The sequence below is a fragment of the Solanum pennellii genome, chromosome 1 (genome assembly GCF_001406875.1).
Source record: "Solanum pennellii chromosome 1, SPENNV200".
Taxonomy (NCBI): domain Eukaryota; kingdom Viridiplantae; phylum Streptophyta; class Magnoliopsida; order Solanales; family Solanaceae; genus Solanum; species Solanum pennellii.
Genome location: NC_028637.1, coordinates 87,930,908 through 87,956,150, shown reverse-complemented (window position 1 = coordinate 87,956,150; position 25,243 = coordinate 87,930,908). Strand labels below are relative to the sequence as shown.

At 37.2% G+C, this 25,243-nt stretch overlaps 2 protein-coding genes across 3 annotated transcripts; both read left to right on the top strand.

Moving 5' to 3' along the window:
- On the top strand, window positions 1-22,900 carry LOC107002359 (isoleucine--tRNA ligase, chloroplastic/mitochondrial). The gene is made up of 22 exons (XM_015200344.2): window positions 1-99; window positions 747-945; window positions 1,097-1,251; window positions 1,329-1,430; window positions 6,155-6,224; window positions 7,306-7,418; window positions 7,539-7,607; window positions 7,873-7,980; window positions 8,728-8,875; window positions 10,033-10,264; window positions 10,800-11,086; window positions 11,219-11,355; window positions 11,447-11,594; window positions 12,135-12,266; window positions 13,850-13,978; window positions 14,525-14,652; window positions 14,736-14,900; window positions 15,211-15,336; window positions 17,895-17,968; window positions 21,283-21,532; window positions 21,899-22,078; window positions 22,448-22,900. Exons 1-22 carry the CDS (start codon window positions 1-3, stop codon window positions 22,727-22,729), a joined length of 3,333 nt encoding a protein of 1,110 aa, XP_015055830.1. The 3' UTR covers window positions 22,730-22,900.
- A 70-nt stretch (window positions 22,901-22,970) lies between these two features.
- LOC107032211 (probable inactive poly [ADP-ribose] polymerase SRO3) lies at window positions 22,971-25,229 on the top strand. Of its 2 annotated transcripts, XM_027914202.1 has the most exons (3): window positions 22,971-23,241; window positions 24,086-24,889; window positions 25,123-25,229. In XM_027914202.1, the coding sequence occupies exon 2, from the start codon at window positions 24,094-24,096 to the stop codon at window positions 24,829-24,831; it is 738 nt and encodes a 245-aa protein (XP_027770003.1). In that variant the 5' UTR covers window positions 22,971-23,241; window positions 24,086-24,093; the 3' UTR covers window positions 24,832-24,889; window positions 25,123-25,229. The 2 variants fall into 2 exon arrangements, with proteins under 2 accessions (XP_027770003.1, XP_027770005.1); XM_027914204.1 differs by lacking the exon at window positions 22,971-23,241 and having other exon boundaries at window positions 23,988-24,889.
- Window positions 25,230-25,243: the final 14 nt, after the last annotated feature.

Sequence of the window (25,243 nt, the reverse complement as noted above, 5' to 3'; positions counted from 1 at the left end):
ATGGAAGCCACTTTTTTTCCTAAACGCATCACTGCTTCGAATTCAGTTGTCTTTGCCCTAGCTAGAGCCAAAATGGCAATGCAAACCTCTTCATATAAGGTTCTTTTTTATGAGTTCTCTTGTTAAATAAAAGTTGCCATTTTGATGGGTTTCATTGCTTTTCCTAAAGTTCTTATTAATATGAACCTTATGAATGTCATTTTAGTTGACTATAGAAAAAAATGACAGCTTTATGCCGTCAAGATTCAATTTTTATTTGGTTAATTGTAACTTTGTCGCCGGAAGGGATTAAGTACCAATTGGGGTGTCAATTTATTGTGTATATATGCATAATGGATTGTTGCCTTTACTCATATTTTTTTTGTAAAGAGTCTTGAATATTGTTGGAATGCCGGCTGCTTGATTAGGTGCTAACCTTTGTAAATGAGCTATTATTCTGTTCTTTACTTATTCTTAATGTGATCATACATTTGTTGGAAGTAACTTTCCTTCCCAGAAGGAATAGGACCAATTGTCGTTGCTTTATTTTGTGTATCTGCTTAAGTGTTGTTGCTTCACTCATTTTTCCTATGATTAATGTTGGCATGCCAGATGCTTGATGAAATGCCACTCTTTTATACTTCATAGTTGAGCAGCTTTATATTCTTTGCTTACACCTACTTATATAGTGGTTCATTTCTTTGAATGTTGTGGCATATTCATTTACACTTCATGTGGCTGATGTAGAATCTTTTATATTTGCTCAGCTTTGGTCATTAAAGAGTTGCTCATCCCTAAGGGAAACCACTTCAGTTAGCCTGTTAAATTTAAGGAGTAGCTCTTCTGCTAGAGTTTTCTCTCTTATGAACATGACCCGCTACTCTACCTACTCCAATGATGATTCTTGTCTCTCTGGGAAGAGGAGGTCTCGTGGACCAGTAATGGCGGCCAAGAAGAGGTCTGAAGGTAGGGAATGTGACTTGACTTTGCTGGACAATATGGTTTTCTGAATACAAAATTAACGTAGGCTATAGTTAGTTACTAGTCACTTCGGTTGTTGCTGACAAGATGCAGCGTTGTAAACTGACTGGCCTGCTTGATATTGTCCACTGTCCAGGGGCTAAGCAGGATGATGGGAAATACAAGGACACAGTTGATCTTCCAAAAACTGCCTTTGGCTTGCGAGCAAATTCCACAGTTAGGGAACCTGAACTTCAGAAAATATGGGATGACAACCAGGTTTTTAAAAGAGTTGTTGAGAGGAACAATGGGGTGAGTGCTTGAAGACTGAATTAAGCGTCTTTACAAATGATAATTGCTTTTGGCTAATGCTTAGAGTTTCTTGATAGGGCACTTTCGTTCTGCATGATGGACCTCCTTATGCAAATGGTGACTTACACATGGGACATGCTCTGAATAAAATTTTGAAGGACATTATTAATCGTTATAAGGTTGGTATGTAAGCTCACCCTTTTGTAGTTCTTTTTGCTGTAGGTGCATTGAACTAAGTAGAAACACATTCGTGGTTTTCTTGGGTGGGTAGCTTTTAAGCAGTGATAATACTTCAACTTGTTGTGTGCTTATGAGTACATTCTTGATTGGCACATTTGGATTTAGGTACCAAGTTATGAACAGTCACTGCTTTGACCATTCGGGTAGATCATATTTGATTTGCCATGTTTGATTATAGGTAATTTGTTGAGAGCGTTGAGCCTGTGGGTTACTCGCTTTCAAGTCTTGATCTGATAACGTGGAACATTTTACTGGTAATGAGCCCTGTTGAGATACTTTGAGTTTTATCCGTGGAAATTCTCTGTTGAATTAAATCATTTTGTGATAGTGAAACCCCTCATCATAAAGTTAATTCTGTTCTTTTCACCATACTTGGTAAGCATTAGTCCTTCATTGAGGCTTTATAAAAATGTAATTGTGTAGTTCTTGGGACAGATAAAAGGTGAATCTTCTGCACTATCAGATGAAACATACTTTATAAGTAGGTGTTTGGACATGAACTGGAAATCATGATTTGAAATCATTGATTTGGGTAGAGATTGATTTGAAGTTGAAATTTTGTTTGCACATGCAAAACCCCACAGCTTGTGAAAACTATCAAAACCTCCCAACTCTTATACAATATAACCAAATGAGCAAACCATAGCTCATTTGGTATCTAAATATGTTAAGGTGCTGCATTAACAAATCACCTACAACCATGTTCCTTTTATAAATAATGCTTGAGAATACATGCTATTACAAACTTTCAGATATACATAATTATACAAAGATTCATTGGTACAATAAATAAACAATAGTAGTAACTAGCTATTCTTTAATATAATCATCCTCATAGTATGGCAATCTTTTAATGTTGAGCATTGATTTTTTTTTTTGTTGCAAAATTTTAAATTATGGACTTTTTTTTTTGCATACACTTATGGGTCAAGTTTTACGGAATTGAAATAAAAAACTTGGAACTAAAATTTTTCCTTTTAGGTGAATTTGGGATAATCAAAATCTTAAATTGTAATTGAAAATTTGTTCAAATGTCATAAATAAAAACAAATTTCAAATCAAAACTTCAAATTTGAAGCCCGAATTGCATGGCCAAACTGGCCCTTATCAATTTAAAATATCTTAAGTAACCACTAACCACAAAAGCTTCTTCAACGTAACAAATATAATGAAAACTTTAACTCAATGATGCTTTTCATTCTTTATTTTCTTGATCAAGTACAGAATGACTGATAGCAAACCCAACATTCTACGTGTGTACAATCAAAAGAATTTTAGACAAAAACTTTGTTTGTATCATCATACTAGTAGGAATTTAATCACTTTTTAGGTGTACCCATGAGGTCCCTGTTTCTATAGATGATTGGGTGACTTTTGTAGAGAACCTCGTTTTTTGGTAGGTCTTGTACTTCTTGGTATAATGCTTGTATACGGGAATTTCCCAACATCAATGAAATAACAATTTGCCTTATAAAAAATGTTACATAGCTGCAAAGAAGAGGGAAAAGGGCAAGGGCAAGGGCAAGGGAAGAGCATTTAGGATTTGTGTGATATAATGCCTACATCTTCTTAAGTGAAGCAGCGGAAGTGAAAAAGAATCAGGCTCTTGTAAGCTAAAAAAATGGGTATTGGAGAGAGATCAACCTCGGTCACTTCCTTACTGGACCCTGAAACGAACGTAGCAAGTTGAGCCAAAACAAACCTGTGTGTACGTAGCTCACAATGCGACTCACTGCATTTTCACCCCTCATCAGGTGGGCAAACAAACAAAGATGGTAGAGAAAGATAAATCCTTCTTTATGTTACAGAGTGGAACATAAATGAAGACTAGTTGTGCTTTATCTAATTTCTATAGTTGTTGCTGTTGTAAGATAATTTGTCAAAAGATTTCTTTTACTTCTCAGTTCTCACTTGGTAATCATTATATGATTTGCCTACATAGTTTGAGATGTAGTATAATATCACCTGCTTATGTTGGCTAGCCTAAGCTCATGAAACAAGCAGGTTAATATCCGTGAATCTTAGGTAAGATTGTCTGCTGTTATCAACTAGATTTGGATAAACCGATTGTTTTGCATCCATGTTGGCTAGCTTAAGCATATGAAACAAGCAGGTTACTACCTATGAATCTTTAGATAAGAGTTGTAGTGGACAAAAAAATAAGAAAAAGAAAGGTTTTAAGGCTTTACATGAGTCTGCTTCATAATTTTAACATTTCAAAGTGCTAAGATAGCTGTAGTATTATTCAGTTTAGTTGATGTTTAGTGTTATTGTCACACCCCGAGCTACCCCCGAGACGCGGACACGGGACCTAGGACCACAAGTGATCCCAAGCTAACCCTGCTGGCATGATCATGAGCATACTAAAGAATATAAACTGATGCGGAAGCTAAATCATAATTTAAAATGAAAAGATTGGGAATACCCATAATCTATAACTGAGATATTTGTAATACTGATGAGTTTAATACAAGGAAGTTATTAACTCAATACTAAGCTGAACTAACTATGTCTGAAAATAGCCTCGACTAGAAATGCTGGGACAGACCCCATCTAAGTCTAGAAAAAACTGAAACTAAAGGACTAAACACTGAAAAGAAACTCATGACTATCGTCCTCGGAGAATGAGGACTCACCACTAAATCTGCTGAACTGGAGATCGAGAATCGATCTAAGCGCGATCTGGATGCTGAGAACCTGAACTTACATCACGAGAAGATGTAGCGCACGTATGCGTCAGTACTTGAAGGTACTAAGCATGTACGATAGAGTGAAGCTGAAATAAAACATAACTGAACAAGTACAAAAGCAAGTATAGAAATCTGAACATGATATACTGAATGCTGAGATAACTGAATGCAATGACCAATTTATAACATGCTGAAACTGAATACTGAATATACTGATAAATGGTCAATGCAATAGAGTCTTGACTGAACTGAGGGAGCTACTAATAACCGATAATGAAACCACATGAGCTAAATGTAGAGTCCGATGTATATGCCCCATTGAGAGGACCCAATATACCCTGCCAGAGGTATAAAGGCATGCTGGCATGATTACTAAACTGACGCCCACAAAGGGGACTTACAGCCTACTTGGCTTGTAGTTCTGGGACTATTTGGGTACGCTAAACCCTAGTCCAACTTGGTATTATGCTACTCCCAATGAATTAAAGTGATTAAGACATTATGACTGAATTTCTGTAAATACTGGATAGCTCAAAACTGAACATGCAAACTGAGAGTGCAATAATTAATCTGATAATTATGCATTAATAACTAAGGCATGTATATCTGAAGTAATTGAAATATGTAACTCAAGAACTAAAGAAATACATAGCTAGGGTTCTGAAATTCATGCAATAACCTGAGTAATAACATGAAAATTTGATTTGGAACATATAACTAATTAATTCATGAAGTTCTGTTGAAGTTCTAGAAACCCTAGGTTTAATCATGATATGAGAATCAATAATCTGACTGAAAACTAGGGATCTAATGGGTGAAAGGAACCCACTAGTGAAATCCCACATACCGGGTGATGAAATCCATGGAGAAATATTTAGATTTCGGGGCTAGAACTGCTGGAACCTTGCTGCGTTCTTGAACTAGGATTCTTGACCTTTTTCTCCTTTCTTGCTTCTAGTTTTCTAAGTTTTGATTTAATGAATTTGACTTAGGTAAGTTCTTGTTATGTTTCTAGGCTTAAACTAACTAAAATATGATGATTTAGGGTCAAAACGACGTATCTTAGGGTTTAAACGAAGTGGAAAAAGACCAAAAGACCCCTGAGTTAATTGCTGTCGGACCAAACAATGACCTGGACAGACGGTCTGTCGTTCAATCGACTGCCCGTCGTTTGGGTCCGTAGGTTGGGGTCTGTTCGATAGACCTTTACTAAAACGGGCATAACTTTTTACTCGGATGTCTGATTTTAGCAAGGTCGGTGGCTATGGAAAGCTTATTCAATTATCTATCTTTTGGTATGTCATGGGACACCTAATTCATTTTGTGCTAAGAGTTATGATCATTTGAAGTTGACCCAACTGCAATTTCCCCCTAACTGTCTGCTAATTTCCACCCACGGTCATACCTACGGTCCGTGGGTCCATCTACGGACTGTGCTGGTCAATCGTGGTTCTTGTAAGCGAGTGGGTAAATGGGGTGTTGATCGACGGACACAGACTACGGACCGTAGTCTGACCTACGGAATGTAGGTCCCTCCGTCGTTCGACACTTGGTCAAATTTTTTGGGCTGAGTTTTTGGGGGAGTTTTCAGTCACAATCGACGGATGTGCAGCACGGGCCGTGGGTCAGTCTATGGTCCGTCGATGGTAACCCTCGATTGCATCTGCAGATTTCTGAAAAGCTGATTTTTGGTCTGTTTTGGATACGGGGTGTTACAGTTATCTCTGATGCCTAAATTTTGTTATATGGACTCATCAGTCAAGTGAACACTATTATGAGTTAACAATTGATTCTCATAGGCTACCTTCCAGGCATTTCTGGTGCCCACAACTTATGTTGTATTTTACTAACTATGTCAAACTTGAAATGCTTTCTTTAGAATTAACGGGCTGTCACGGTGTCACCCCTGCGTGTATTTCATATCTGTCTATTAGATATTTTTTCATATCTCATTAGTCCTTCTGTTTTGTCAGCTTCTTCAAAACTTTAGAGTTCAGTATGTTCCAGGTTGGGATTGCCATGGCTTACCAATTGAATTAAAAGGTAAACATCATTTCTTGTGCAGCTTCAGTTAAGTTTGTTTAATATTCCTGTGCTTAACACTAGATAGTTAAATATGAGTCTAATCTATGTTAGCAGACCTAACCAACAGTTACTGAGAATGTGCTTATGGAAGTTGGCTTTATCCTTAAAGATTACCAATTTGGTGAAGTACTTTGCCTCTGGGCTACTTCAATATATTCAAGGAGCAGATATTAGTTGTTGCTAAAGCATTTCTGATGCAAAATACCTTGTCTGAATTTCCAAAAATTGTGAACCAATTACAAATCGAAGTTGCAGATGCCAGATGGTTGCCCATGCTTTTACATAGAGCTTTACTTAGGGTCGATTACAATTCTTTGATTGACTTTTGTTGTCCTTTGCCTACTCTTTTTTTGATTCCTTGACTTAGGTACACCGGTATTTCTCAAAATTATAGATCCTGTGTACTTCTGGTTGTCTTTTTCCTGATCAAAACCACCAATCTCTGAGACAATTTCCATGTTTCTTTGAGATGTAAGAAATGAAGAGCTATTAATTGTTTGAGAGCTTGTAGTCCAAAGTACAACTATGAGATAACATCCACTGTTTCCCTTGAACCCAATTGATTATTTTTTCCTTGGTTCCTGATTAGAAAGTGTGCCACAAGCTTCTCCTCAATAAAGTCTGATCCTTTTGCTTAGAAGGTATAACAGGGAGTAGTGAAGAGTCTCTGTGGAAACACCATTGCCTAAGTTCTTTTCTTTCACATGCTTTATCAGTTCCTTATGATTAGCAAGCTGGCATTCTCATGCTACTCCATCTTATACCTTAACTATTTGGCAAGACTCTGCTTTGGGAAAATATAACTTCTTATTCTGTGTGTCTTCATTCATGCTGTACCTTAAAAAAAAGAAGATTGTTTTAATTCATGCTGAAATATCTGGATTATGGATAAAAAATTTGGAATAAGGGTACCAAAATTTTAGAACATACTCGTATGCTTTCTCCTTGTAAAAAAAAGAAGATATACTCATATGATTCTCTCTTTCGTCTTGCCCCCTAATTTGTATTTTGGTGGCATGACAGCTTATTTTAACTTCAGTGTTACAGTCACTAGACGATGATGCTAGAAAGGAGCTTACACCTCTAAAATTGAGAAACAAGGCAGCCAAATTTGCAAAATCAACTGTGCAGAGTCAGATGGCATCATTTAAGGTTGTTTATATTTTGCTACTTCCTGTTCTGTATTCTTTCATCATTGACCTTCTATTCCTCCTTTCTTGTTATTCTGCTTTATTCCTAATGCTAACATCTATGGTCCTGAGATGCTTGCAGCGCTATGGAGTATGGGCTGACTGGGATCAGCACTATCTAACTCTTCACCCAGAATATGAAGCTGCACAGGTATGGTTACTGCAATTCTTATAGCCCCTTCTATGTGTTTAGCTGAATCTCACATAGCTCTGCTCTTATGATTGGTCAAGATTTTCTGGTTTGCTTTTGCACTATATGTTTTGTGTGCCTTCTCTATTTCTTTCCTTGTTATGTAGGCTAGCACTAGTGCTTTCTCTTTGAGAATTAAATTGCATATTTTTCTTTTTATATTGACAATAATTATTCAAGCCATTTTTAGAAAGCTCTTTTTTCCTGCTTGATGCTTCTCTACTAGATTGAAGTATTTGGCCAGATGGCTATTCAAGGTTTTATATACAGAGGCAGGAAACCAGTTCATTGGAGTCCCTCATCTCGAACTGCACTTGCAGAGGCTGAACTAGAGGTATTGGAACTTGTCAATTGTTGTTTTTTCTCGAAGAAACCTACTTTCTATGTGACTCTTTGTTTGACCAGGGAGGTTGGTAGAACTTGAAAAAATTGTCAAGGCAGTGAATTCTGCTAATTTTTGGCAGATGAGGGTGAAACCTTGTAAATTGTCTGGGTAATGGTACAGTCTGGGTCATATCATTGTTGTATTTCCCATTTTATTTTTACTAGAAGAAATTTGGTCTGGTAAATTTCTCTTCTCTCTCTCTCTTTTTTTTTTTTGATTTGAAATATGTTATATCATAAGTAATTTACTGGAAAGGCTGAACATGTTAAAATTGTTGTTTTTTCTCGAAGACACCTACTTTCTATGCGACTCTTGGTTTGACCTGGGAGGTTGTTAGAACATGAATAATTGACAAGGCAGTGAATTCTGTTAATTTTTGGCAGATGAGGGTGAAACCTTGTAAGTTGTCTGGGTAATAGTACAGTCTGGGTCATATCATTGTTGTATTTCCCATTTTATTTTTACTAGAAGAAATTTGGTCTGGTTAATGTCTCTTCTCTCTCCTTTTTTTTTATTTGAAATATGTTATATCATAAGTAATTTACTGGAAAGGCTGAAGTCTGAACATGGTTACTTTGACCTGCTATTCATATAGTTATATGAATATGTCTCTTCATATGTATTTTTGTGTATGTATATATTTTGTTTGTGTGTCTATACATGGTTCTCTCTAACATTAATGAAGTTTATATGCAGTATAATGAGGAGCATGTGTCAAAAAGCATGTATGCTATTTTCAGACTAGTTGGTGTACCAGCTTCATGTGACTCATTGAAAGAATTCTTGCCCAATCTATGCTTGGCAATTTGGACAACAACTCCTTGGACAATACCAGCTAATGCTGGTAAGGTGTTTTGCGAAATCATCACAGTTTGAACTTTCCCCCCTTTTCTTTAACTAGTCCAACTTACAAAAGGTGTTATGCTTCGAATGTTATTAGCTGGCACGTTTCATCTAGCATAAGACATAGTGGAACTAAGGCTTCAAGTAAAATATTTCCTGCTGGACAGTGGTAGTTCTATGTTCAAGATATTGTATTTGTCACTGTTGTGAAGTGACATAAAAACACGAAATGGTTAACTATGATCTGGGAAAAATAGTTTAGATAAGTGTGCATTATTTGGCACTGCACGACATCACCAATTTATGAATTGAGTATATAAAAACACCCAGACACCAGATAGTGCTGATGCGGTTCTCTCATGAGCTAGCTCTTGGGGTTGAGTTAGGCCCAAGGTCCATTTTTGACATGGTATCCTTGCAAACCTATCGATCCCTGTTGTGCTTTTCATTTTTGGGTATTCGTGTTATGTTATCCACACTCCAGTTGTCTAGACGTACAGGGGGTGTTAAGTTCTACTTTCACTGAGGAAATGGGTTATGGTCTTCTTATATTGTCTTATGCAATTCTCTCCTTGTGATCTAGCTATTGGGTTGAGCTAGACCCAAGGTGCGTTTCTTCACAACTGAGTTTATATCCATTGCTTAGTGAGACTGAGCTTTTCACTTATTATTTCTGTTATTGCTTTAATTTTAAGGAATCTGGTTCTTGGAGGAGTATCTTTTGCTGAATCGGGTTAGTGTGTGTTTCAGTGTCCATTTTTATGTTGCATCCTTTTTCCTGCCTTTTTGGGAGAAGTAAATATATGAATTAGAAAAAGTTGTGTCTGTGAAAGGCTTAAGTAACCAATGTTTGATTTGTTCTCAAATTTCAGAATTTGGAAGCATTTCGGGTTTGCGAGGTTGCACTATAGTTTGGCATGCTAAATATATTTTCCTTTTCAAGTGAAGTTCTTGTTTTGCTTTAAAATTTAATTTTATTTAGCGTAGTCCATTCTCTCAACAAAATATAAGTGCTGCTAGTCTTTTATCATGTGAAGTTTTACTTGGCTTTTCTATAGTTAAGGTTCATCAAGTCGTGGTATGGAAATTCATTTTTTCCATTTCTTTTCATATATTGGGGTACAACTATTGTCTAATAATATATGTGGGGGTTTGCAGCTGTAGCGGTAAATAATAAGCTTCAATATGCCGTTGTTGAAGTTTCCTCAGCCTCTGTAGACGGTTCTACATCTTCTGGTGATGGAAAGAAGAGGTTTGGAAATTTCATGAAGGGCGATAAAAGCCTACATCTTATTGTAGCTCTGGACCTTGTATCAACATTAGAATCAAAATGGGGTTTGAAGCTTACCTTGAAGAAAACAGTACTGGGTTCAGATCTTGAAAATTGCAGGTGACGTGTTGATCTTGTAAGCTTGGTTGTCCCAACTTATTATTTTATGCTGCCAAATACAATTCAAATGGTAGCACCCTAAGGCGTGGCCTAGTGGTCAATGAGCTGGGAGAATAACCATGAGGTTTCAGGTTCATATCTCAGCTCAGCTGATGCAAAAAAACACTAAGTGATTTGTTTCCATTTGCCTACGCTTTGGTGGGGTTAACCGGTACCTATGCTGGTGGGAGGTAGCAGGTACCCGGAGGAATAATCGAGGTGCACGCAAGCTGGCCCGAACATCATTGTTTAGATTTTTTTTTCAAATGGTATATTTCCGTTATTTTTCATGAGTATATTCTGTCGAAAGTCCATGCTAAAGGATGGACCTTATGTATAAACCATGTGGTCCGATAGTTCATGATGAAGTTGTCAATACTGTTCTGCACGAGTTGGTTATCAAAAAAAAAAATTACTGTTGTCAATGAGTTTCTCACACTGGTTACTAGAGAGGAATTGTTTATTACTTCAGAAACTTACATCCGTCTTTTCTCAGGTACACCCATCCTATAGATAGCCGGGAATGCCCCGTTGTCGTTGGTGGTGATTACATTACAACAGAGTCAGGAACTGGATTAGTTCATACCGCACCTGGTCATGGACAAGAAGATTATGTAACCGGCTTGAAATACGGTTTGCCTTTAGTTTCCCCTGTTGACGATGATGGGAAATTTACAGAAGAAGCTGGACTATTTAGGGAGCTTGATGTGCTTGGCAATGGCAATGTTGCTGTTATTGATTACTTGGATGAACACCTGTCATTGGTCATGGTAGAGCCATACAGTAAGTGTTTTTTTCAGTGCCTATTCCGGATGTCTGCAACCTATAAGTCTCGTGTGATTTATTAAAATATTGTTGATATGATTTCTGAATCTAATCCTTGTTTTTTTCTTCTAATAAATAAATGTTGTGCAGAACACAAATATCCTTATGACTGGAGAACAAAGAAGCCCACTATATTCAGGGCTACTGAACAATGGTTTGCATCAGTGGAAGGATTTCGTGATGCTGCAATGGATGCAATCAACCAAGTAACATGGATTCCATCTCAGGTATTTGTTATACTTCTTCGGCTCTCAGATTTTCTAAAGATAGCAGCTGGTCCTCTACTACTTTGTAACTGTATAATATGATTCTGTCCAGGCAGTAAACCGTATTTCTGCTATGACATCTGGCCGCTCTGATTGGTGTATATCACGCCAAAGGACATGGGGAGTCCCCATTCCAGTTTTTTACCACGTTGAATCAAAAGAGCCACTGATGAATGAAGAGACTATCGATCATATCAAATGTAAATCCCTCATCTTGTGATTTCCTGTACTTCTCTGTTACGCTGGATTTTTATTGGGGCATGATAATTTCTCTGATCAAGTAAATGTATTTCATTCATAAAATGTGGCCAAGCTGGACTATACAAAGGGTATACCAAAAGGTAACGAATCTACAAAAGGATATGATTCTCTATAAACTCCACCCAATCATCTATACAACTAGGAACTTTCTGTTCATACCAAAAGAAAATAAAGGAACGGAGACTACTCTATAGTCGAAAGATACTCGACTCTACACCTTCAAAAGCTCTCTCATTTCTTTCTCTTTAAAATATCCACATTAAAGCAAGTAGAATCACATTCCAGCCCTTCATTTTCTCTTCCTTCTCCTGCTCTTCAATCTGAACATCAAATCTTTCATAGTATTTGGCATTTCCGAATGAGTGCCAAGTCAAAACCAGGCAAATAAATTGAAACAGAGGGAGTATTATATATTAAAATGTTTAGTTTGTATTTAGAATATTCTAATGTTAACCTCACACCGAATCATGCTTTTGCAGCTATAATTTCCCAAAAAGGAAGTGATGCATGGTGGTACATGGCAGTGGAGGAATTACTTCCTGAGAAATATCGCGATAAAGCATCAAACTATGAAAAAGGGACTGATACGATGGATGTCTGGTTTGACTCAGGTGATATAGCTTCTTTCAGTACTCTGCCTGTTGTACTAGCTCAAACAATTTCTTTTGTGGGGATAAATGTTGATAATTGATTGTTTGGAACTTTATGGCACCATTATTAAAATCTGATCATCTATTAGTTTCTACTTCATTTCTTGTTGTATTTGGAAAGCAACCTCATCTATTCATCAATACTAGATAGGAGGATATGGAAGTCGAGGATTAGGGTAGAAGGTCAGTAGGTAGTCGGGCGTTGTCTAGTTTTCCTTATCACTGTTATTATTAGTACTCTCCTGCTACCGTATTATTCTCTTTTTTTTTTACCTGTTATTCCTCTGCTTCAGTTATTATACTGTTTGTAGTTGCTACTGTCCTTTTCTCCATTATTTCTATATGGTTTCTTCACTATTTTATTTCCTTCTCTTGTTGATCTTGATATGCTTTACTTGATGCAAAGGTCTATAGGAAACAACCTCTCTACCTTCACAAGGTAGGGGTAGGGCTGCATACACATCATCCTCCCCCGACCCACTTGTCGGATTACACTGCCCTTTTCTTCCATCCTTCTCTCTGTCTTTTTTCCTTTTTGTCTGTCTTCTCTATTATTGTTGTCTTTTCCTTCTCTCCCCAGACCCACTTTTTTTGAGGAACAAGTAACTGTGTATTCGCAAAATTCCGTCATCCAAGCAATGATAAGAGTGAGCACTTACATCCCATAGGGTAAAAAACAGAAGGCCATAAGAACTAGTCTATGGAGCTTTACAATTTCCCAATAAAATCAACTTCTATATGCCCCACCATATCCTGTTTACACCTAAAATATAGAAGACTAAGGCAATTCATTCTGATTTTTTGAATGTTGTTGCTTTTTTTTCAAAGCCTCTTGCATTCCTTTCCTTCCACAATGTCCACCAGATGCTTGCAGGGATTAATTCCCACCAGTCCTCTTCTGACTCTCTTCTTCCAATCTCTTTCCAGTCAGTCCATACTTCTAGAAGTTTTCGGAACCACCCAACTCACTCCAAGTATACACAAGAACATGTTCCACAGATTTGCAGCTTTTTTACAATGTAGAAATAGATGGCTATTTATTTCAGCATCCTGGTCACACATAAAGCATCTTGAGCAAATCTGTCTACCTCTTCTTTGTAGTACTTCATGAGTCAAACAAGCATTCCTGCAGACTAACCACATGAAAGAAGAAACTTTTAAGGGTTGCTGTGAAGTTTCCACACTGGTCTGTCAGGTGCATTGGTAGTTCCATTGAAATCATTTATGACCATAAGAAAATCTGCAACTCTTTGAATTGCTTCTCTGTTGTTTCATTGATGTTTAAAAGGGTTGTGGGGATTGACCCAAATCCATGTGTTCCTTTATTGTTGTTTGTCACTTGATATAATTCGAAGTCCTGAAAGAACCCAACTGAGTGTCAGGCTAAGTCAAGTGGACTTGATTACCACCACAAAGTTCTTGGAAAGAAATTAAACCTCTGTCAGTCAAAGTTCAGGTTTAGTTGTCTAACTATATTTCATGTTTAGTTCCTAATGTAATTTTTCTTTAGCAGTAGGATTATAAGTTAACCTCTGTTTACACAGGTTCCTCGTGGGCTGCGGTGCTGGACAAAAGAGAAAGCCTTAATTACCCTGCAGATTTGTATCTCGAGGGGACAGATCAGCATCGTGGTTGGTTCCAGAGTTCCTTATTAACAAGTATTGCTACAAAAGGTAAGGGGCATTTAAAGTCCTGTTCTTGATCCTTTATAGTATTAGTTAAGAAGCTTTAGAGAATCTTTTATTAGTCTCTTTTTTCGCCCATGGAAATTATCAAGCTCAGCTATGAGAAGTAGGAAAAGAACAGGGTTATGTTTGAATGTCCAGGGGAATTGGTGATCCCCTTAACCTCTTTTGTCTTTATGGATCTTTAATTTCTACATTTGAAACTATGACTATATTCTCTACTCTCTGCTATTATTGCTATAGGTTTCTCTCTCTCTTGCCCCACTCTGTGAACGTCATCCATTAGACCTATAGTGTACCATCTTGTTCTCCTTAAGAAACAGTGGTAAGTTATATTCTGAAAGAAGCTAAAGGATTTGGAGAAACTCTTGGAAATTGGAGACATTGACAGATGATGCAAAAGAAGCAAATGTCAAAATACTTAAACACGGGATCTTAGTACATGACAGTTATTACCGATTTCATTATTTTTAGGTTTTGGTTCTTCGACGTGTTACCCTATAATAAGATCCTCATTGCATGTCATAATTGCAGGCCAGGCCCCTTATCACGGTGTTATTACACATGGATTTGTACTGGATGAGAGGGGGTTGAAAATGAGCAAATCTTTGGGAAATGTTGTTGATCCAAGGATGGTGATTGAGGGAGGGAAAAACCAAAAGGTATGTTGCCAATTTTGCAGCAATTTTTGTGCAAATCAACATGTTCTTGACAAGAAATGACATCTCTACTTTTCCTTTGACAGGAAAACCCTCCATATAGTGCTGATGTCTTAAGGCTTTGGGTTTCAAGTGTAGACTATACTGGCGACATGCTAATTGGACCTCAAGTCCTTCGTCAAATGTCTGACATATACCGGAAATTGCGAGGAACACTCCGATTCCTTCTAGCAAATCTCCATGATTGGAAAGTAGGTTACACAGTCTCAATTGAGGCCATTTCCAAATGAAAGTGTTTCCGCACATATTCTGATTATACTTGCAGCAGCATCTTCTTTTTTTGCTAAGCTCTCTCTCTCTCTCTCACACACACACAAAAAAAAAAAAAAACACCTAGAGCATTTGAAATCTGTGTCATAGATCCCTCTTATGCTCGACTCTTGAACTGAGTAGAACTTTTACTTGTTAAAGTTAATGATTTTGTTAATTATCTTGAATTAGATGTTCAACTTAACATGGTAGTTTTCGAAGTTGATGTTATTTGAAATTTTCTTTCTGCAGGCTGATTATACAGTCCCGTATAGTGATCTTCCGATGATTGATCAGCATGCATTATTCCAGCTTGCTAATGTTGTGAACAACATTAGAGAGAGCTATGATAGTTATCAGTTTTTCAAAATATTTCAGGTATTGTTTCTTTAAAAGCCAAGTTGATGTTTCAAGTTCCTGAAATGTGATGACTCTTAATTTTTGGTTACATGGAAAAAGGAACTTGTTTGCTTGAAGATAGTAAGAGTGTATATTTTGAAGAGAAGGAGGAGCTTAACAGTTTCTGTTATGTGCAAGTGTGGGAGGGTCTGAGTCATGGTTTAAACTATGTGCGTCACTCTCAGTGCATTATCAGATGAGAATATGGCTGCAACTAGCAGATTAGTTGTGTCGTATCTGTGTGTCAATGTGAACTAATTGTTTAGGTAGATGTGGAACTTTAGCAGTGATGTTTAACGATGTAAACACCATTTCTATCACCAGTCACAGTAAAAGTCAAGTCTTTCATCACCAACTCTGCCAAAGTTTCAGAAGGTTAAACGCTGAAGTTTTCCTACTTGTTCTAGTTTTACTTGATAGTTATATGATGGTTAAGAAAAAGCAAACTTGATATTATGTGAAGTCTGAAGAAACTAGAAACTTAACTGAGATTCTTTATTCAAGGATACAAGCCATGTCAGTTCCCCCCAAAAAAGAAAGAACCATTTCAGCCACCAATCAGACATCGAAGTCAAGATCCTGCCCAAAAATTCAGAGTCTAAAGTCTGAAGTTCTCTAGAGGCTGTCAGCTCGCTGCAGTTGTACTTTGTAGTGTGGAGCACAAAAGATAGTTGAAGAGTTCTGGCTGCATGGAGGATATTTTGGGAAAATGATCAAGGCTTAGCAGAAGAAGTATGGAAGAAAATATTTGTTCAACAGATGAAAAAGGTAATACAAAAGAAAAAGTAGGACCCTTCGGGGTGGCCCAGTGGTTTGGGCTTGGGACGTCCATGTTGGAGGTCTCAAGTTTGAAACCCCTTGCTAGCGAAAGCAAGGGGTTTCCCTTCTGAGTTGAGCTGGTCGCACCTAGTGCTTAGTGCGGGTTACCTCTACTATGTGGTTTGCGAGCTATTGCATAGGAGTTTTTCTCATGTGCACCCAAAGAATAGCGGGTGCGGGTTTTCCTTGTCATAAAAAAAAAAAAGAAAAAGTAGGTCAATATCGATGGTCCTTAAGATTGATGACAAGGAACATATGACACTGATTTTGTTGAATACAATGATTTTTTTTCAGCGAAGGAGCATTTCCTTTACTTTTTTTGAGAAAGTAAGGAAAAGGGGAGACGAGCCTTGGAGCAATAGTAAAGTTGTCTCTGAGTGACCTATAGATCATGTAGGCTACCCACACCAAACTCCCTTGGGGTGTGATTTTTCCCTGAACCCTGCGTGAATGCGGCACACTTTGTGTACAGGCCTACAGGGTTGCCTTTTTTGTTGTTGAGAAAAGTAATGATCTTATTGATAGTGCACAACTCCAAGATATGCTGACAAATATGTACAAGTAGAGCAAAAAGAAAAAAAAAAACCTAAAATCATGTAAGGATTCCATGAATCCTAACGGTTATTCATCCTCATTTACAATTCCTTTCCACACCAAAAGTAAAACAAATTTATAAACTAAACTTAAATCTTTATGAAAGAGTTAACACTATCTTCAAACACCTTATGTTTATTTTTGTCCAAATGATCCACCAGATGCAGGATCTTCATCCTCATGTACAATTGTTTCTACACCAAAAGTAAAATGAAATTATAAAATAAACTTAATTTTTATGAAACGGTTAGCATTATCTTAAAAAAACTTATGTTTGTTTTGTCCAAATGATCCACCAGATGCAGACTGGTATTAAATTCCACCACTAGTGGATGTGTATCTCTATAAGCGCTAGATGAAAAACCATCAACTTGTTAGGGTTAGTTTTGGTTTGCCAATAGCATTACTGGTGGATATTTCTGCAAAACAGGGAGGGAATTGATTGATTCTTATCTAGTGCTATGTTGGATCACTGCTGAAACAGAATAGCTTGAATATTTCCAATGGAATGTAACCTAATGGCCTGGCTTGAAATTATGAGGTTAGATTGAGAGGGATTTCTGGAAGAAAAGCTCCATGATACACTTAAGGAATGTCATCTTCATTGTTACCTAGTTTGTTCTATTCCAGCACAGCGAAGAAGCTCGTCATGTCAGGTCTTTAGCTGAGAATAGGTACAAAAGAGGCAAATTCTTTTTGTTGGAAATGTAGTTAGCAATGTCGAGGCCTAGTGTAAAAACGTGGGAGGAGGTTTGGCTGCTATTAAGTGGCTGCTGCTGCTGCAGTGTGTGTGTGTGTGTGTGAGAGAGAGAGAGAGAGAGAGAGGCCAGAATAGACTGAAGTAAAGACACAGTAGCAATTTCTGTTAATATTATGGCAAGAAGATAACACGGATCCTACAAAAGATTTGACATATTACTCCAGTAAAATGCTATCTTTGTCAGATAAATGATTACGGTCTTTAAAAAATGTAGCATTGTTTCTTGTCAATATTATGGCAATCTTTGTCGAAATGAATTTAATTACCAGCTGATGGTCACAGCTGTTTTGATACTTATTTACTACTTTCATCCTTTTAATGGCTGACATCCATTTTTATGTTATTATTTTTATTGTCCGTGCAGGTGATTCAGCGGTTTGTGATAGTTGACCTCTCAAACTTCTATCTTGATGTCGCTAAGGATCGGCTTTATGTTGGGTAATTCATGTTGCATCTCTACATAATCTCACCTTTTGTTCTCTTCCAAGCTTGTCTAATGTTTCAAGTGCTGGATTTTTTTATAAAAATAACAAAAGAATATAAAACAAAGCAAGACATAATGCTACCATATTAAAAGAGCTTTAAATATTGTAATTATTAAGGGTTCGTTTTTCAGTTTTGGCCCCTCTTGTATAAGGTTCTTCTGATGATGGCCTATGTTAAACCTGCAATTTGGTTTGTACACTTGATTTAACCAGAAGTTGCTTTTTGGCTCTTTATCTATTAAACCCATTTAAATGCCATCAAAATGAGCTGTATATAGGTAATTTTCATACAATATTTTGGAAAGAAGAAAAATAATCAGAAAAAGTTATACGAAATGAGATCTACTGCTGCTACGAGATTATCATTGGCTCGTCAAAGATCATCAGAGTGGAGATAATGGGATCCCAAAAGGCGGAAGCTGCAGAGGGAAAGAGTAGGGGCAGATCCATACTTTTGTGTTTATGGGTTCTGAGTTCTAGAAATGGCTGCTTACTGGGTTCTGGATAAATCATATATACGTATTAAGTGGATTTCTTAGCACAATTACAGGATTTTGGCCAAAGCTACTAGATTCTGCCGCAACCGTAGCTAGAACTCTAGCTTCGCACTTAGGAAGGAAGGCGAGAAACTACAGTAAAGGTGATCGAGATAAGTTACCCAAATCGTGAAGTTGGGGGTGGCCCAATAGTTCCCAGTGGTTTGGGCTTGGGAACTATTCCCTAGAACATCAACAACCTAGTAATACTGCTTAAAAGAAGATGATTACAACTTGACAAGCCTAGTACAATTGAATTAGGACTGGACTCATTGAAAGACTACAGAAGGACCGGAGTGTTCACTCTTAGATAGTCTTCAGATCTTCCAGGAACAGCTCATTGCTTGAAAGCTTTACGACTTTTTCTTTTTTTCTCTTAATGCATGAATGCATGGTTTCCTGCAGCAAGTATAGGATATATAGTCTTCTTGTTAGTAAGCACATAAACAAAGAAACCATATATCTCGAAGATCCTGGGAATTAAGGAGCATCCAAGGGTGTGACCTAGTGGTCAATGAAGTGGTTGTGAATCTTGAAGTCTCAGGTTCAGAACTCAGCGGAGACAAAAAACCACTAGGTGATTTTTTCCATTTGTTGTAGCCTTGGTGGACAGAATTACCTGGTATCTATTGCTGGTAGGAGGTCACAGGTATCCGTGGAATTAGTCGTGGTGCGCGAAAGCTGGCCTCGACATCACGGTCTTCAAAAAAAGAAAGAAAAAGATCCTGGGAATTAAGGAAATCATAAACAACTCCGATTCTACATCCAAAAGGGTTTTTTAAGATGCGACTTTTCAAAAATATCTCCATGTGGAATTCTTTTCCAATTCAAACACCATGAAGTTCCTGTGAATATCTTACATATTCTTATATGAATAGTACAGGAAATATATAAAAAGATATACTTTGCATATATTTTCCAAAGATATCTCAATACAAGATCTTAACATAGATGCAGTTTTTCATAGCATGCAAGAACCATGGAATAAGGATCTGGTTCCTTCACATCTTCCTTCATATTGTGCATCTGTTTGTTAATTAGACGTTAATCTCAATAATGGGTAATCTCGGTCGACTGGAATTGGATCCAGGACTAACCGACTAGGGACGAGAAGCAGGGAATTGGGGAAGGGTTGGATTTTGGGTTGCTGGTGTGGTGGACCAACCTATTCCTTGAAATTTAAATCAGTTTGTTTGCTTTATTTTCATTCGGATGGAACTGTCAAATGTTGGAGTAGTGTCACTTTCCCTTAAACTGAACATCGCCAAATTTACCCTTTTATCACAGTGGCCAAAGCTTGCAAGAATTCCTGCTGCTGATATCTCGGTTAAATAGATTACTGTCTCATTTAATGAACTATCCTGTTTGTTTTGTTGGTAGGCTTGCGACTTTAATTCTTTTTTTCTATCAAATAAATGACCATAATTCGAATTTCCCTGAACCTTGAACAGTTCATCAAAATACAATAAAGCACATTTTATGGACTACTAAGAAATATATCAATGTCTCCTCTTGCACTTTTGTGTATATATGGAGGACAGTTAGTTTGGGCTGTTTGCTCCTTAAATATTGTATTAACTTCATGTCCACATTCAAAAGTTTCTGGAAGCCTAATTTTTAGATTATCGGCTACAGAAAAAGAAAGAGGATCTTGTTGTTCCACTATATCTTTCCCTGGTAGGTTTTGACTCAATTAGATGTGGCATGCTAACTTGGTTGACAATCGATCACTTCTGTAGAATGTCTTAGTAGGTATCAGTTTTATCTTATGTAGCTCTACTGAGATTTTGTATGTTTTAAGGTGTGTTCATTTCTTGAGAACTGCAGTTTGATGGTATAAACATGTTTACTAAGAGTCTTTGCATCAACCATCAAACTTGAGATCCCAGCTACTTCTCTTAGGGAAGTTAGTATTTACAGACCTCAATTCTTGACTCAGTGTCATCATTTCGGTACATGTATCATGTCGGGTGTATATGAGTTTGGAAAGATCTTCTGAAAATTGACTTTGTGTGGGGGATTGCGTACATTGCTCTTCCTTTACATTGAGGCTTCTGCTGCTGTTGACTTTCCTTAAATAAAAAATTGTAGGCCAAGAGCTTTGAATCCAGCTTTCTGCTCGTTACATGAACTCATTAACAGCTTGTATTGAAAGCTTAGTCAGATGCTAGTGTAAATTGGTTGAGTTGCAGTTAGAAATGCATGCTTAAGTCAAGATATGTTGCAGAAAAGAGGAATTACATTGTGCAGTAGATGTGTTTCCTGTGAAAATTCTCAGGAATCTGCAGATCATCTGTTTTCGCATTGCAATCATACAAAGCAGTTATGGGATCTGTTCCTGAATATGAGTGGTGTGCAACAAATGATGCCAAAGAATGTGAAAGGCCTACTAGTTTGTTGACAGAATCAGAAATCAGGAAATAACTAACACAAATCTAGAAAAGCATACCTCTCTGCATCTTTTGGAACATTTGGTTGGAAAGAATTAGGAGATACTTTGAGAATCAGAAGAATCATTTAGCTATTCTTAAAACATAAAAATAGAGTCTTCTATGTGTACTTTTGATGTAGGGTATCTGGTAGAAGATTTAGTTCAGTACATGGATTTTATAGAAGTTTTGAGATTGTAACAGATACAACTGTGCTGTAGTTTATATGCTTTGAGTACTTTCTTGGTACCTTTTTGATGAATTTTACCTTACCTAATAAACTTTGTTTTTGTTATTTTCAGGGGGAGTGCAAGTTTTACAAGGAGGAGTTGTCAAACAGTCCTTGAAGCCCATTTGCTTTCAATAGGAAGGATAATTGCTCCCATCTTACCCCATTTGGCTGAGGATATGTGGCAGCATCTTCCTTTTCAGTATACTGCTGAAGATGGGCATGTTGCTAAATTTGTTTTTGAGTCAAGATGGCCTGAACTAGATGCAGAATACCTTTCCTTTCCAGAGGAAGAAGTTGACTTTTGGGGGAAAATTCTTGAGGTAACTGTACATCTGAGCCAGCTAATCCACATAGTTTGGCCCAATACTTTAATTTGTTACCAGTTGGTTAAACTTAAGTTTGGCCTACTATATCTGGCGACTAGTTGCTTAAGTAAGCTCAAAGGGGGCTGATATCTGTTTATCTATGATGCCATACAAGTACAGTGCAGATTGGTATCTTTAATAATGAGGGAGCAAATGATTGTCCATGATATCAGATTTGATTTTGTTTAATAATTTAAACTATTCGTGGTTTCATTCATGCTGCCAAACAGAGCCTATTTGCTTTCTATTGAATTGTCACTATCTTCTGGATACTTTTATCAATCATTTTCTGATGATGACAATTTGAACAACTATGACCAGCTTAGGACGGAAGTTAACAAAGCATTAGAAGTAGCTCGAAGTGGAAAATTGATTGGTTCCAGTTTAGAGGCCAAGGTGTATCTCCATTGTTCTAATGAAAGACTGGCTGAGAGACTAAACAACATGTGCGAACCTACAAATGAGGCAGATGCTTTACATCGCATATTCATAACATCTCAGGTATACTGCAGTATTCATTTTAATTTTGTATAGTTAGGACTCTTGCTCAAGGTTCTATAGGTCTGGTATAAATGTGTCTGTTACATGTCTTTTATGAGTACCAGCCTTCCCTCTTTTTAGTGTTCTCGCTATGTTGTTGCCGAGCTCACTTGAGACTGAAACAAACTAAATTGGATCCTCTTGAAAACCTAGTCACACTTGCAACAAATATTGGTCATCTTTTCAGCTGAATTTCGTTAGACACGTGTGGTAGTAGTCTTAAAACGTGAATACTGCCTCTGTTTAGGTATTCTAGGCCTCCATAACAGAAATATCTTCTTTGAGCGCATAATTAGTTGTTTTTGAGTACATTCTTGCGATATTTTTCAGGTGGAGATTCTCAACTCCTTGCAAGATGAAAGGATTAAAGATGTTCAGTACACTGGAGAATACCTCATGGAAGAAGGGGACAAGATCTGGGTTGGTGTATCTCGTGCAAATGGCTCGAAATGTGACAGATGCTGGAATTATTCACCTCAAGTAGGTTCTTTTACTGAGCATCCTTTGCTATGTGGCCGCTGTCACAACGTGGTTATGAGTCTACAAACTCGTGATCTTGATGATTTATCCAAGGTCACACAGAGTGAAGCAAAGGAGGCTATAGCACAATGAGAAAGAAAAACAGAGATATATTTTTTTTTTACAAGTTAGAACAGTATTTTTGTACATGCATTGATGAATAGAAAGATAGTGATTTAACTGGTATTGTGATGTTTTTCGTGATCGATTTGATTCAGACCTTATTTAATAAATCCAACAGTATATTACAGGATTATTTTTAGACATTGCTTTTATTTTATTGTTAAAATTACTGTTTCAACTGAAGAATAAAAATGAGCAATATTCTGGTGGATTAAATAACTTTGAACTAAATAATTAAAAATAAACTCATTTGCAGCCAATTTTCAGTAATCCTTCCCGCCATTTAATATATGACCGTTTCGGTGAAAAGATTTGCCCCCAATTTTCAAAATCCCTACTTTCTCTGTAACGCAAAACCCTCCGATTCTGTAATTTTGTAGATTCCCGCCGTCCACGGCGACCCTTCTCTCACCGGCGGTGAAATTAAATCGGACGATTGCCATTCTCTCACCGGCGGTGAAATTAAATCGGACGATTGCCAGGTTTCGTCTGTTCTCTTTCTCATTCTTCTTTCTTCACTCTGCAAAACCAATGTTGTTTTTGTAAAGACTGAGAATTTCGAAGAAATTATGAAAATTTAACCAAATTGCATCATGTATGATTCTTTGATATCATGTTTCAGTAGTTTATTTTATTCGTTAACTTGATGTGGTGGGAGCTTAGTCTGTTTTGAAGGATTGACATTAAAGAAATGTGGATATTGATATGAAGAAGGGACTTAACGTTTTTGAATTTTGCTTAAGTTGTTTTGTTCGATTCTTTGTAAAGAAGAAGAAGAAAAGTAATGGGAATGAACTGTGCACACATGTTAAGATATAATTTCATTATTTCAAGAACAATTAACTGTTTCTCCTGGTGAATACAGTAATATGGGCGAATTTCCTTTTCTCCGATAGAATCTTAAATAAACATGTCAAGAAATATTGCTGTGTAATTTCAATTTTCTTCATAGTAATATCGAGTCAAATTTTTTTAAGCAAAAATAGTGCATTTTATTGTTCTCCAAAAGGTGTTACAGCTGATATGAAGGGAAAACACAAAGCATTGTAGACCCCTTAACTGCTTCAGGAAATAGCTAAATGATATCTTTATTACAATTGAGATGATTCGAATGCCTATGGGAGAAGAGTGTCTAGTCCTATACAGGCCTTCTACATCATCTTGTTCGCTAGTGGATTGTTTTTGCAATGCGTATTGTTAACTGGTGTCTGTTCCCTAGTGGATTGTTTTCCTTTTTGTCCAATTAACCTCTAGAGCAGATTTAGCTCTTATATATTTGTCGTTGGAAATTGTCCTTCTGTAATAATTTTACCCTTTTTTCACCAGAATTAACCATGGTTTCCATCAGGCTAAACTCAAAAAGGCGCAGACTTGAAGATCCAGCTGAACTTGCGAGCTCAAGCACGAACCCTTGTAACAAAAAGGAGGTACAAAGTCCAACAACTCCAGATCCAATGGTTGGGGTTTCTGGCAGTAAAAGTCAAGGAGATCAGTTATTTGGTAATGTCTTGAAACAAGTTCATCTAGATAATGTGAAACTTAAACCTACCATAGCCAAGTTTATATCTGGTTTGGGTGCACTAGCATCATCAATCCAAGTTGAGGCTATTCATGTGAAACGTTCCAGTTTTGTTTACGAAACAAAGTTGCAATCTTTCAATCTACTTTCAGAGGCCATGGCGAAAAAATGCAATGATAATCCTATTCTGAAGATTGGTTGGTATGGAGCTTCCAAGGAAGAAATTGTTGACATAATTACGAATGGCTTTATTCGATCAAGTTACCGTCATGGAGTTCAGTTTTCTGCTTACGATTACCCTCTTGATTGTCTCCAAACTGCTATTCAAGACAAAGATGGACTAAGACATATATTGATTTGCCAAGTGATAGTAGGAAAAATTGAAGTTGTCACTCCTGGTTCAGGACAGTTTCAACCTAGTTCTGAGGATCTTGATTCTGGAGTTGACAATTTATTTTCTCCAAGAAAGTATACTGTTTGGAGTTGTCACTTGAATACTCATATCCTCCCTTTAGGCATAATCAGTTTCAGAGTTTCTCCTCATTCAAGTTAGTGAAGCAGCAGGAAACAATATGTTGATTGAACTCATGAAGTCCCTATGTTCTGCTCAGGTAAATCATCATAACCTTTTCACTGAAGCAGTCATTAGTCGTTACAGTTCATGGGGTATTTCTCCCTAAAAACTCATGGTTCAGATTGTCAATTTCTAACCACATGGTCACTTAAAGTAACAGAGCTATGCAAAGCAAGGGATTGGTTAACTGTTCAAATCCGTGAATCGTGTTGCTTTTTTGTTTTTCTATTTTAGATACATTATCTAACTTTATCACTATTCATTCAGCAGCGTATTTAGCTCAGCGAAGACTGCCAGAGCAATGACGACATAAGGATTCTGTGTTACCGTGGATTGCTGACTTTACATATATCTTTGTAGCAAATACTTCTTTTACCCCCCCCCCCCCCCC

What these genes read in the sequence shown, in the direction of transcription:
- LOC107002359 (XM_015200344.2), top strand. Translation starts at nt 1, where the DNA reads ATGGAAGCCACTTTTTTTCCTAAACGCATCACTGCTTCGAATTCAGTT. An exon ending in TTGCAGAGGCTGAACTAGAG is followed by an intron (nt 7,981 to 8,727) that starts GTATTGGAACTT and finishes GTTTATATGCAG; the next exon opens with TATAATGAGGAGCATGTGTC. An exon ending in GACAATACCAGCTAATGCTG is followed by an intron (nt 8,876 to 10,032) that starts GTAAGGTGTTTT and finishes GGGGGTTTGCAG; the next exon opens with CTGTAGCGGTAAATAATAAG.
- LOC107032211 (XM_027914202.1), top strand. Translation starts at nt 24,094, where the DNA reads ATGGTTTCCATCAGGCTAAACTCAAAAAGGCGCAGACTTGAAGATCCA.